The sequence below is a fragment of the Pteropus alecto genome, unplaced genomic scaffold, assembly GCF_000325575.1.
Source record: "Pteropus alecto unplaced genomic scaffold, ASM32557v1 scaffold43, whole genome shotgun sequence".
Lineage (NCBI taxonomy): Eukaryota > Metazoa > Chordata > Mammalia > Chiroptera > Pteropodidae > Pteropus > Pteropus alecto.
The window spans coordinates 306,915-319,100 of record NW_006435764.1 but is presented as its reverse complement, the minus strand read 5'-3'; the positions used below and the strand labels follow the sequence as shown (position 1 = coordinate 319,100).

Below are 12,186 nucleotides of genomic sequence, written 5' to 3'. Positions count from 1 at the left end.
GGTGACAACCGCCCGGACAAGGCGGCTCCGGCCGCGCCCGGTGCGGCAGATGCTCGGATCCGCTGCCGCCGGGTGTGGGAGGCCGTGCTCGGCCCCGGGCGGTGGCGGGCGCGCTCCCCACGCACACGTGTCCCCGCGGAACGGGAGCGTAGGACCGGAGCCCGAGGAGCGGAGGCCAGGCTGGCGGGGAGGTGGGACACGTGGGTCCGCGCCGGACGTGTGTGGACACGTGTGTGGCCGGAGTCGCCGCCGCCTGGCGGGGCACAGCGTGGTTGTCGGGGGCCGTCCGGACGCGCTCCTGCAGGACAGGGAGCTGAACCGGCCTCTGAGGAGCCCGCAGCCCCCACCCGTGCCTCCTTTGTCCGCGGGTTAGGGCCCCTCTGGCCGACAGGACAGAAAGCGCCTCCCCAGGGGGAAGGGACTGGGGGAGATGGAGGGGTGAGCGACTGGCCAGGCCCAGACTCAGTCTCGCCCCTCTCGCTTTTCTTGGGGGTGGGAGAGCTTAGCGGCTTTATTTATGGGAGTTTTTGCCTGGAGGTCTGGAAGCAGCAACATGGTCCTGTGGGTGGTCTCTGGCTGGCGCTGTCCACAGCCTACCTGCCCCTCCGTTTACCTGGCGCGGAGCGGAGGGGTGGACAGTGAAGGTTGCCAGCCCAGGGCTTCTCCTGGCTGGAATTGCTTGGTTTCTATGACAACATGGGATGCTGGGGAAGGCTCTCTACAGCTGTATCATAAGCAAGGAGTGGGAGCCATGAAGTAAGGACAGAAAACGGGGGTGGGGAGTTCAGGGTCCAGAGGACCCCCTCCAGTCTTCCCAGGCAGGGTCCCAGTGTTCCTGGCCCCACCTCCCCCCTCCAGCCTGCAGCTTGTGCCTGGGGGCCCAGGGCTGGCTATCTTCTCAGGCCTGGGGTCTCTGGACCTGCCTCTTGTCCTGGGACAGCTGCTCCCCTCCCCACCTTAGATAGTCCGTCTGCCTTCTAGGACCCCCGTCCTCTGGGTAGGGTCTGGAGATGCTCAGGAGACAGGTTTCATTCCGCCCCCAGAGGGCAGGGCTAGACTCGGAGACTAGAGCGTGGGTGCAGACCCTGGCCGCAAGGGCCCAGGGTCCAGGGTCCAGCGTGGAGGGTGGAGGGGCCTGGCAGGGCCATGGAAGAGCTGGCTGTGGCCAGTCTGCACCTGCTATGGGGAGGGCAAGGTCAGGTTAAAGTTCAGAGGTCAGACTTCTCTGCAGGCTGCAGCACAGAGAAGCTGGTACTGAGGCCCAGCGTGTGTGGGGGGCTTGGCTGGGCAGGGCGGGGCTCTCGGAGCACAGTCCCCGTGAACTCTGGACCCGCCCCGCGAGCAGGCCTGTGGGCGGCAAGCACTCCTTCCCTGGCCTCTCCAGTGGGCAGGACTGTCCCCCCTGCTCTGTGCCAAGTCTCCCTGAATTGCACTTTCCCCCAGTGGACACATGGGACCCACAGACACGAGTGGGCCCTGACTCACTGGCACCCCACAGCACCCATTCCCCAGCAGAGGCCCACAGGGGGCCTGGGCACCCAGACAGGCAGACTGCAAGCTGCAGACAGGAACCTATGGGGCGGCAGGAGGCCAGGTGGCCAGGGGCTGATGTCCTCGTGGGCGGGTGGCCTCACCTGGCTGGGTCAGCCTGAGTCCTGAGTCGGACCCACTTCCCTGTGGACTGAGGGTTGCCACAGCGGGGCCCGGCCTCCCGGGAGCTGCCACACTCCTTCCCTCCTTCCCATACCTTCTTGCAAGGCTGCGGCTGCGGCTGCGGCTGCGGCAGTGGGGACCCCAGCCGCCCAAAATGAAAGAGAAAGTCGTCCCCCGCCCCGCCCCGCCTGGAGGCCAATCCCCGTGGCCAATCCCGTGGCCAGTCCCCATGGCCACACCTCCCTCAGCCACTAGATGTTCTGTCTCGGGAGCCCGCAGGCTGTGCTCTCTGAGGAGGAGTTCTGTGCACCTCTCTGGTGAGCCGATGGGGTGGCAGAGACGGGGTGGCAGAGACGGTGGCGGACAGGGAGGGGCTGCCTCCCTGGGAAGGTCACCGGTCTTCAGAGGAACTGGGGTGTGAGCCAGCCGGGTGACCCTGGGGGGCAGTCTCCGGGTGTGAATGGTGACAGCTGGCCGGGGGCCCCAGGACTCTGGGAGGCCCATGAGGCTGGCCCAGTTCCCCAGCCCCATGCTCGTGAGAGGGCCCTTCGCCCCATCCTGGAGTCGATGTAGAACCGACTGCAGGGGCCTCAGCAGGTCGGGCTGGATGGCTGGATGTCCACCCCCCAGCCACCCCGCCCCTGTGCCCCACACACCCCCGCGGCTGCCAGAGGTGCCGGTCCCGGTCCTTGTGTGTCTGTCTGGGAGGGCTGGGGCAGGGGCAGGGCTGAGTGGGTGAGAAGCGTGCTTCTCTGAGGAAAGGGGGCTTCCGGGGGTCCAGCGTGGAGTTGCCTCTGCAGTGGGGGCTGCACCTGAGGTGGCAGTGTCTACCTGGGCAGCTGTGAGCTGAGCCCAGGTAGGGGGTCCCGGGGTGCTGGGAAGGAGCGCCTTCCTAAAGAGAATCTTCGCGCCGCCTCTGCTCAAGGGTGGGAGGTCGCTGCAGCCCGGTCCAGGGCCGAGGTGCCTCAGCTGGCACATCATCCGGTCCTGCCAGCGCGGCCGCCAACACCCGCCCCCACTGCCCCCGCGCCTGGCCCTTTAAAAGCAGCCCTGTGCCGGTGAGCGTGAGCAAGCGTGAGCCAGCCGCGGAGGACGCTGCACCGCGGGGGCCCTTGAGGGGAAAGCTGGTGGCCGGCATCTTCTCCCTGGCTGCGCCCCTGCTCACGGTGATGCCGCGGCCCGGCCCGCGGGGAGACCCGGGTGCTCGTTCCTCGGCTGTGCCTCTGAGCACTGCGCCCCACCCCCCTGACTCCGGTCCCCTCTTCCCTCTAGGACACACCACCCTGCAATCCCTGGCTGGTGGAGGACCACCCCTCCCCACCGGCCCCGCCCGCTCGCCTGCCGCTCGGCCCGGCGCCACCTCCTCACTCCTACCTGGGTGCCCTCGAGTTAGATGGCTGATAAGCAGATCAGGTCAGAAGTAACCCTGCTTTGGGTCGCGGCCTACCCTACCCCACTCCTGCCCTGTGGCCGACAGGTCCTGACACCCCCTCTGTCCACACAGTCTGCCAGCCAAGCTCATCAATGGTGGCATTGCCGGGCTGATTGGGGTCACCTGTGTGTTCCCCATCGACCTGGCCAAGACCCGGCTGCAGAACCAGCAGAATGGCCAGCGCATGTACACCAGCATGTGAGTGTGCGCGGCGTGTGACGGGGGAGGCTCGGACTCCTGCGTCCTGCTCCCGCTTAACAAAAAGGGCCGCTGAGGGCCGCTGAGGGCCGCCAGGCCTGGGAACTCCCTGGCTGGGCCCCCGGCTGCCCCCCTCGCTCACCCCGGCCCTTGGCTGCAGGTCTGACTGCCTCGTCAAGACCATCCGCTCGGAGGGCTACTTCGGCATGTACCGCGGTGAGGCTCGGGCAGGGGCCGGCCTGGGTGGCACCCTGGGCGGCTTCAGAGGGGTCTGGCCGTCGTGGGCGGGAGGTGGGCGGGAAGGCAGAGTAGGGCTGCAAGTCTGGGCTGGGTGCATGAGTGGACGTGTCCCGGGGGGCTGGCTGCACCAGAACTGGGGGCCGTCAGCCCAGCCCCGGTGCTGGAAGGGGACGGGCGATGGGGTGGGATCTGTGGGGGGTGGCAGTTCTCAGCATCTCCCCTTCCTGGCCATCGTCCCCGTCCCCCAGCGCCCAGCATGGGAGGACGCTGTGTTGCCAGGTGGCTGCTGCTTCCTCCCCAGCCTTCTGGGACAGGCAGGACCGCATCTGTGCTGGGAGATGGGGTGGGGGCGGGGTGGAGCGTGGCTGCAAAGCAGCTTAGGAGGTCCCCAAGCCTGGATTTGCCCAGACGCTGTGCAGCCCGGCGCCCTCAGCACCTAGAGGGGCTTGCCCTGCCTCCCTCCGACTCTGACCCCAGCGGGCCGGACACCTGCCTTCACCTATGTTGGCCCTCAGTGCCCCCGCCACTGAGGGCACCTTCTGTCCTCAGGGAAGCCCACTTGGCGGGAGTGAGAGGGTCATAAGTGCCCGGAGGGGGGGAGGCTCCCTGTCCCCGCCTGGGCCCCGCCCCCGCCTGGCACAGATGTGGGTGAGAGGGCAGGAGGCGGCGGCCAGCGAGTGACTGGGGCAGGGCTTTGCCAGCTGGGAGGCTGGTGCTGGCCGAGAGCCTCCCCCAACCCGGGCCTCTGATCCGCCTGTGTCCCCCACGGGCCTCACAGGGGCTGCTGTGAACCTGACCCTCGTTACCCCCGAGAAGGCCATCAAGCTGGCAGCCAACGACTTCTTCCGATATCAGCTCTCCAAGGACGGGTGAGGGGCTTGGCCCTGCCCAGCTGCTGGGACCCAAGGTCAATGGGGAGGGGTCTGTGCTTCCAGACGAAGGACGGAGGCTCTGCCTGTCCTCACCTTGACCTTGTGGGGCCTCCTGCTGCTCATCCTGCCCTCCCCGCACTGGGAGGGGTGAAGCAGACAGTGAGTCGCTGGTGCTCAGGACGCCAGAGGTCCTTGGCCCCAGCTGCCCCTCGTAGGCTGAGATTTGGGGGTACAGACCATCTTTCCTGTGTCACCAGAGGGTGGGGTAAAAGCGTTGCCCCTTGGGGCACTTCAGAACCCCAGTTTCTCTACCTCTTTCTGCTCGAGAACAGCCCAGCCCCCCTTTCCAGGTCCTGCTGGGGGGCCATCTGTGTGTCAGGCTCGGTGCCCGTTGCTGGAGGGGTGTCTGAGGCAGAGGGGCGCCATACCCCCACAAGGCCGCGTTAGCCTCCACTGCCGCCAGCCCCCTTCACACCCACTCGCGAAGGGCAGCTGCCTGGGTGGCAGGGACCTCTGACTTCCCTGCGGCCCCTCCCCGCTCTGCAGGCAGAAGCTGACGCTGCTGAAGGAGATGCTGGCGGGCTGCGGGGCTGGCACCTGCCAGGTGATCGTGACCACCCCCATGGAGATGCTGAAGATCCAGCTCCAGGACGCAGGCCGCATTGGTGAGGCTTTCAGGGAAGGGGGAGAACCGTGCTGTGGCAGCAGCCGGACCCCCGTGCCCTGCCCTGACCTTGTCCTTGGAGGGAGAGCCAGCAGGCCTGTCCTTTTCCTTCCCAGCTGCCCAGAAGAAGATACTGGCCACCCAGGCCCAGCTCTCAACGCAGGGGGGCGCCCAGCCCCCGGCAGAGGCTCCAGCTGTCGCACGGCCCACAGCCACCCAGCTTGCCCGGGACCTGCTCCAGAGCCGTGGCCTTGCCGGCCTCTACAAGGGACTAGGGGCCACGCTGCTCAGGTGGGGGCGATGGGGGTGCTGGAGGAGGGAGGCCCACCGGCTGCCCCACACCTTCTGGTCACTGCCACCTCCTTCCTGCAGGGACGTCCCCTTCTCCATCGTCTACTTTCCCCTCTTTGCCAACCTGAACCAGATGGGCCAGCCGGCATCTGGGGAGAAGTCTCCCTTCTATGTGTCCTTCCTGGCCGGCTGTGTGGCCGGGAGTGCGGCTGCTGTGGCTGTCAACCCCTGCGACGGTCAGTGTGTGGGCCTGGGCCGCAGGCCGGGGGCAGGCGACTTAGGGGGTGGGGCTGGAGGACAGTGGACCCCATGCTGACACACCCGCCCGCACCCTGCAGTTGTAAAGACTCGGCTTCAGTCGCTCCAGCGTGGGGTCAACGAGGACACCTACTCGGGGTTCCTGGACTGCGCCAGGTGAGTGAGGCCTGACGGGGGCGGCTGTGGGGCGGGGGGGGGCCACCACCTGCTCTGACGCCCTGTCCCCACAGGAAGATCTTGCGGCACGAGGGCCCGTCGGCCTTCCTGAAGGGTGCGTACTGCCGTGCGCTGGTCATCGCCCCGCTGTTCGGCATCGCACAGGTGGTCTACTTCTTGGGTATCGGGGAGACGCTGCTGGGGCTGCTGCAGCGCCCCCAGCCCTGAGCCTGGGCCGCCCCACACTCACAGCAAGCGAGACCAGAGCGGGGTAGGGGCCGGACGGCTGCCCACGACCGAGCAAGGAGAAGTCTTGCCCACCCCTCCCCACATAGATGCGGGGCAGAGGAAAGGGTGCAGGGTCCACACACACGGACCCCAAGGGGTCCTGCCTGCACCGCCACTGGGATCAATGTCTTATTTATGTAGAAATCTCAGAAATCTTTACATTCCTGGAGCCAGCCCTGCCCCAGCTCCCGCCTGACCCGAACGCCCCCAGGATCAGAGCTGGTCTCTGGGCTGGGGGCCCCCAGGCGTGGGCTGGCCAAGCTGGACCATCCCCTCCAGGCTACCAGCCCGTCCCCAAGGCACGGCCCCTCGTCCACACAGGGGGCCCTGCACAAACCTATTTATTAACTTGTCGAGCACAAGTGGCTCTGCCCAGCCCTCCGTCCGTCGGTCCAGCCCCTGCTGCTGCCCGCACTTCAGCCGGCCTTGCAGGAGGATTGGGGTCTCCTACCCCCATATTGAGCCAAGAATCCCAGACTGGGGGACACACCGTATTCTGATTCCCAGGGAACGCCCCCAACCGTGGGACCCAGCATCCCTCCTGGTGGGCCCTGCTGCCCCACCCCAGGCAGGGGGGCCCAGAGCGCGTGAGGTCCATGTGTACAAGCAAATGCGGAGAAGCCCGTGGTGCCCACCAGCCCTCAGCTGCCCGGGCTCCCCCGGAACAGGGCTGTGGGGGCACTGCTTGCCCTCCCCCATGGCCGGGCAGCGTGCGTGTGTGTGCGTGTGTGTGTGAGTGAGTGTAAGTGTGTGTCACGTGTGCCCTAGCTTCCCGCTCACCCCGGCCTGGTATTTATTGCTCTGGCCTGGCCCCTCTTGCTGACCCTCTCCTGAGACCCCTGTCCAGGGTCCGGGATTGGCCCGGGGGTAGGGCAGGCATGAAGACCGGCGTGGAGCCAGGGGGCACCTGCCCAGCTTGCAGGGGCCAGGCCAGGAGCTGCCCCTTCCGGGCCCTGACTGCACCCTGGACAGCTGCGCCCCAGCCTCCGGACTCCTCCATGTTGTGAATCGAAGCAGGCTCGCCCCTCCCCTGCCACGTGATCGTGTTGTTGATTGGTCCTGACGTGCCGGTGCTGTGATCCCCCACGCAGGCCCCCTCCTAGGAAGCCCCTCCCAGCGACACTACCTGGGGCTCAGGCCTGGCCCCCAGTTCCCGGTTACTCCCACCACATCTGTACCTTGGAAGCTGCTGCTGCTGCTTACAGATTTATATTTTTTTCTTTTGAAGAGTTTTAAGAAGTGACTTTTTGTGTCTTGTCATGTAAGAAGGTAAATAAATATTCTAAGTAGACGCCTCCTCTCTGAGACTCTGTTAGGGGCAGGGGGAAGGGCAGTTCCCTGGGCCCTGTTATGAGGTCCACCTCTGGCTTCACCTGTGCAGACCTGGGTCTGCATGTCCGCCCACCGACGGGCGCCTTGGCCGGGAGGGACCCTGGAAGGCACCGCCTCCTGACAACCGCGCAGTCTGGGATGCGGGCGCAGGAAAGGCAGCCCGAGTGCGTCGCCTCCTCAGCCCTAAACCGCCTGTGAGATTAAAGGCGGAGCCGCGGCGCCAGACGGAGGGCGGAGCCCGAGCTGATGCGGCCCCGCACCCACTTCCTGCGCCGGCAGCACTGCATTGTGGGAAACTCCCGGTCCGCAGCCGCACCGCAGCCCGCTGCCCGCCCGGCCCGCGGAGAGCGCGCAGCGCGGAGGTGGGAGCGCCAGGAGCAGCCGCGAGCAGCAGCGTAAGGCGGCTGGGGCGGGGGCTCCGCGGCCTGGGGCCGGGGCTGGATGGGGGCACCGGGACAGTTCCCCACCTTGAAGGTCATCACTCCCAAGCACAGCAGCCCTGGAGAGGGGGAGGGGACAGCCTGGTGACGTCAGTGTGGAGCTAAAAACAACGGAGGGTAGGTGGGGGAAGCAGACCACCTACTCTTTGCAAACGCGATGCCCCGCAGCTGGGTGCCCCTCCAGAATGGCAGCGGGTGAGGTGCTGCTGGGGCTCCCTGGGAAGTGGGCCAGCAGCTGGGCCTCTCACTGGGACACCCCCCCATGATGTGACCTTCAGGTGACCTTCCATGTGGTTAGTGTGCCTGGCCAGGGTGAGGAACCTGGGCTGCCATGGGCCCTCTACCCTGGGCGGGAGTGTCCCACCCTCCCAGGGGGAAAGGCAGACAGGTGGTGTCTAGGTTTGCAGAGAGAGATGACTCAGGCCTGGGTGGCTAGGTGCCTGTCCATCCCCCCCTGCCCCCCACCCTGGACGTTAAGTACCAGGGCCAGGCCTCTCCTACAAACACACCCCCATCTCCTGCCTGGCCCAGATGCTCCGGCTGATTGACAGGGTATGTGCCCACCCCAGGTTAACGCCAGGTGTCCCCTCCGCCCCAGAGGTAGGTGCAGCCTCTGGCTCAGCAAGGACATCCTGCCCTTGAGCTGAAGCAGGTGAGGCCAGGAGCTAGGGAGGGACAGATGGCTTGCGGGGAAGCAGAGGCCTGTCACTCCTCTCCTGGCCTCTCCAGCCTCCTGGGGAGGCACCTCAGGTTTGTCACATCCAGGTCCTGGTGGCCTTGGGCCCACTCCCCACCCCCTCGCCAGCACCAGAGAGCCCAGTACCAGGTTCCCACCCCGCCCTGCCCCCTCCACTTGGACCCAGTCCCCTCCTTAGAAAGGTACAGGGTCGGCTCCGCCCAGGCCCACGCTGGCCGCTGGCCGTCTCCCCTGACCGCAGGCCCTTTTCAGGGCTGGGCGGGCTCTCACCTCCTGTAGGGCCATCCCGCTCGGGGTCAGTGTGATGGTTCCATCCCCGGTCCCCCCAGCCTGTGCGGGGCCCGTAGCCCCTGCCTGTGTGGTTGGAGGGGTCCTCAGGGAGTGGTTGGGGACTAGGCCTTGGAAGAGGGAGATTCTAAGCTGGGGGTCTAACGAACTGGGCTGTGTCTCTATAGGGACGAGGCGGTGGGGGCTGGACAGGAGGGCTTCATTGTGTCTCCCTCCAGGCCCATGTAATGCCCAGAGCCGAGCTGTCCTGAGCTGCTGTGGTCCAGCCACCTGCCTGTCCACACACGCCCCACACAGCCTGCCAGCACCGCCACCATGGAGTCCCGCGGGAAGTCGGCCAGCAGCCCCAAGCCCGAGACCAAGGTGCCCCAGGCTGGTGCAGAGGTCAGAGGCCCCCCCACCACAGACGGGAAAGCCCCCTCAGCCAAGCCTGGGAAGAAAGAGGCCCAAGTGGAGAAGCAGGAGCTGCCGGCGGGCCCCGCCCCACCACCTGCCAAGAAGACTCCGGGCAAGGCAGACCCCGCCCTTCTCAACAACCACAGCAACCTGAAGCCAGCCCCCGCGGCCCCCAGCAGCCCCAGTGCCACCCCTGAGCCCAAGGGCCCTGGAGATGGGGCTGAGGAAGACGAGGCCCCCAGTGAGGGCCCAGGGGGCCGAGGTCCCTGCCCCTTCGAGAACTTGACCCCCCTGCTGGTGGCTGGGGGGGTGGCTGTGGCAACCGTAGCCCTGATTCTTGGTGTGGTCTTCCTGGCTCGAAAAAAATGATGGCTGGTACCCAGGTGGGGGTCCACCAGTCCCTGTACAGACCTTGGGAGTCTAGTGCATGCCGAATTCACATACAGCTATCTGCCCATATGTACACAGGTAACACATGTATAGACGTACACACAGACCGAGAGGTGGACAGGCCCGGGCAGTGGAAGCCAGACCCCGGCTGGCCCCCGGCGCTTCCCCTGCACCCTCTGGGGCAGAAGGAGCCTGGGCTTGGGTGCTGGGCAGCACAGGGTGGAGCGCTGACACCGGCCAGAGGGCTCAAGGACAGGGCACCGGGGGGCAATGGAAGTGGGGGATGCTCCTGTGTCAGCCTGTCCTGAGAGGCCCCAGTGATCCCGGGGGCCCCCAGCACGGGAGGGAGCCCCCAGGTCGGCAGGGGTCCGGGATGGGCTCTGACCCGGCCCAGCCCCTGTGTGGGGACATTAAAGGGTGTGGCTGTTTCACCCCCCCTCTTCTGCTCTTTGCTCGCAGCTTGTATGGGGGGGTGTCTGGGGGGGCCACTGCAGCAGGGCTGACGTGTCGTGGGCAGTTACAGCGGCAGAGCTTCCATACCATTTCCGCCTGTCATCTGCGCCCCAGCTGGGCAGACAGACCTCCCGAAGGCCAGTCTCTGGAGGGGCTGCCGCAGTCCACTTTCCAGCTGGTGGCTCCAGGGGATTCCTGAGGCAGGGGCCACCTGGCTTCCTGCCCCGAGCCCCTGCCCCATCCCACAGCAGCTGTTCTGGGGGCAGCCGAGAGCCCGGCAGGGCGGGGTGGCTGTCGGGGACGTGCCCGCAGCTGCGTCCAGCCCTGCGGGGGCCCCTCCTGCCTCACCGCCGCCTTCGAGTCTAACAAGCGTATAAATGCAATAACGGGTAGAGTAGAGCCGCCTGGTGGGTGTCGCCCCCTCCACTGCCCCACACGCCTGCAGGCAGACCGTGCCGCGCAGCCCCGGCTCAGCCCAGGCTCGGGAGGCTGGTGGCGGGCGCCTGATGCCTGTCCTGTCCTGGCCAGTTGGCCAGTGGGCCTGAGTGGAGGCTGTCTACAATAAACGCTCTTGTCTAAAGGCTGGGCTGGCGTCCTGACCTGCACGTGGCTGGGAGAGGCAGGGGCCTCCGTCGGGGTGCGGGGGTCACCCCCATATCCATACCGCCCCGTTTCCCGGGAAGGATGCTGCTCACTGGCCCTTCCTGCCACCTCCGCGCCCTTGACCCTGGTCGGCTCTGTGCCCTCCCCGATGGCCACATCATTCCTGCCAGCCCTGGGCCTAGTCGGACACGGGGGGCTGCAGGGCGCGGGACGGAGCGAGGCTGTGGGGCGGGGCTGGGGACCTCGCCTCTCCAGCTGGGGGGCGTTTTCTCCTCACATCACCTCCCACAGACAGCGCCCTGAGGTGTCATAGGTGTCCAGCTGGCCAGGCCCACCTGTCACCCCAGCTGCGGGTGGGGCTTTCAAGGCATGGGCTGGGGTCAGCCTGGGTGGGCCCCAGAGTCGCCCCTGCGGGCTTTGTCACCCTGGGCCCCTACCTCCACAGCAGGCTTCAAGCTGGTCTGGCAGGGCGGGGCGGGGCGGGGGGCATTGTCCCTTTCCGGTCGTCCCTGTATCCGCCCCCAGAGTAACACGCCCTGTCAGCGCACCCGCATCTCAGGACCCGGAGAGCCGCCTCGGAGTGAAAACATCCAGAACAGACCCCAACCCCCGCCCAGGCCCTCCTCCACGTCCTGCAGCCTCCTCTCTGACCGCCCCATGCCTGCCCGCCCCACAGGTGCCACGGCGGACACTCGGCTGGGGCGGGGCGCTCGCCACCCTTCTGCAGCCCTGGCTCCTCTGCCCCTCTCTTCATTCTGTGGCTTGCAGCTTAAAAACAAAGCAACACAAACACCCTTCTGACATTTCGGGCGACTTGGGGAGAAAGCGGAGGTGACAGGCTGTTGTCTTCAACGTGATGTCCCGTGCTAGTCCACCCACACCGCCACCTCTTTTTACTGAGTCCCTATTAAGGGATGTGGAGGTGGTTTTGAAACTTTTGCAACTTTAGACAAAGCAGTAATGCAGACCGTGTACCGTCCTTGGGCCTGTGTCTCGGGGGGGTGTGGGTACCGTGTGTGCATCTTTCTTTTTCTTTTGTGGTAAAATGTACAGCACGTAAAATTTACCATTTTATTTCAAATGTTTAAGTGCACAGCTCAGTGGTACAGCTGTCACCACCACCATGTCCAGGACCCTCTTCATTTGACAGAATTCGAACTCTGTCCCCAAACTCCCCCGCCCAGCCCCTGACACCCACCACCTGTTCTCTGTGAATCTTGCTCCTCCAGGGACCTCGCGTAGGGATCGCAGAGCCTTGGGCCTTGCGTGTCTGGCTTATTTCACTCAGCACAATGTCCTCGAGGCCCAGCCATGCTGTCACGGGGGGCGGAATTCCCTTCCCTTCAAGGCTGAGTGACAGTCCACTATCAGGATGGACCATGTTCCGTGCGTCCACCATCTGTTGACGGACACGTGGGCTGCTCCCCCCTTCCCGCCGCGATGACTCATGCTGCCGTGAGCGTGGGGTGCGCGCATCTGTTCGAGTCTGCTTTCGGCTCCTCGGCTGACGGGCACCGGGCGTGCTGGGCCACGCG

General features: G+C 66.1%; 2 protein-coding genes across 4 annotated transcripts; both read left to right on the top strand.

Annotated features, from left to right (window-relative positions):
- Positions 1-16: 16 nt before the first annotated feature.
- On the top strand, positions 17-7,343 carry SLC25A22 (solute carrier family 25 member 22). Of its 2 annotated transcripts, XM_025046358.1 has the most exons (10): positions 17-1,970; positions 2,926-3,066; positions 3,158-3,283; positions 3,444-3,499; positions 4,302-4,392; positions 4,942-5,060; positions 5,176-5,350; positions 5,432-5,586; positions 5,689-5,764; positions 5,839-7,343. In XM_025046358.1, the coding sequence occupies exons 2-10, from the start codon at positions 3,047-3,049 to the stop codon at positions 5,990-5,992; spliced, it is 972 nt and encodes a 323-aa protein (XP_024902126.1). In that variant the 5' UTR covers positions 17-1,970; positions 2,926-3,046; the 3' UTR covers positions 5,993-7,343. The 2 variants fall into 2 exon arrangements, with proteins under 2 accessions (XP_024902126.1, XP_006911023.1); XM_006910961.3 differs by lacking the exon at positions 17-1,970 and having other exon boundaries at positions 2,375-3,066.
- Positions 7,344-7,650: 307 nt separating this feature from the next.
- On the top strand, positions 7,651-10,026 carry CEND1 (cell cycle exit and neuronal differentiation 1). 2 transcript variants are annotated; one of them, XM_006910960.3, is made up of 2 exons: positions 7,651-7,779; positions 9,028-10,026. In XM_006910960.3, the coding sequence occupies exon 2, from the start codon at positions 9,125-9,127 to the stop codon at positions 9,572-9,574; it is 450 nt and encodes a 149-aa protein (XP_006911022.1). In that variant the 5' UTR covers positions 7,651-7,779; positions 9,028-9,124; the 3' UTR covers positions 9,575-10,026. The 2 variants fall into 2 exon arrangements, with proteins under 2 accessions (XP_006911022.1, XP_015444193.1); XM_015588707.2 differs by lacking the exon at positions 7,651-7,779 and adding an exon at positions 7,803-7,941.
- Positions 10,027-12,186: the final 2,160 nt, after the last annotated feature.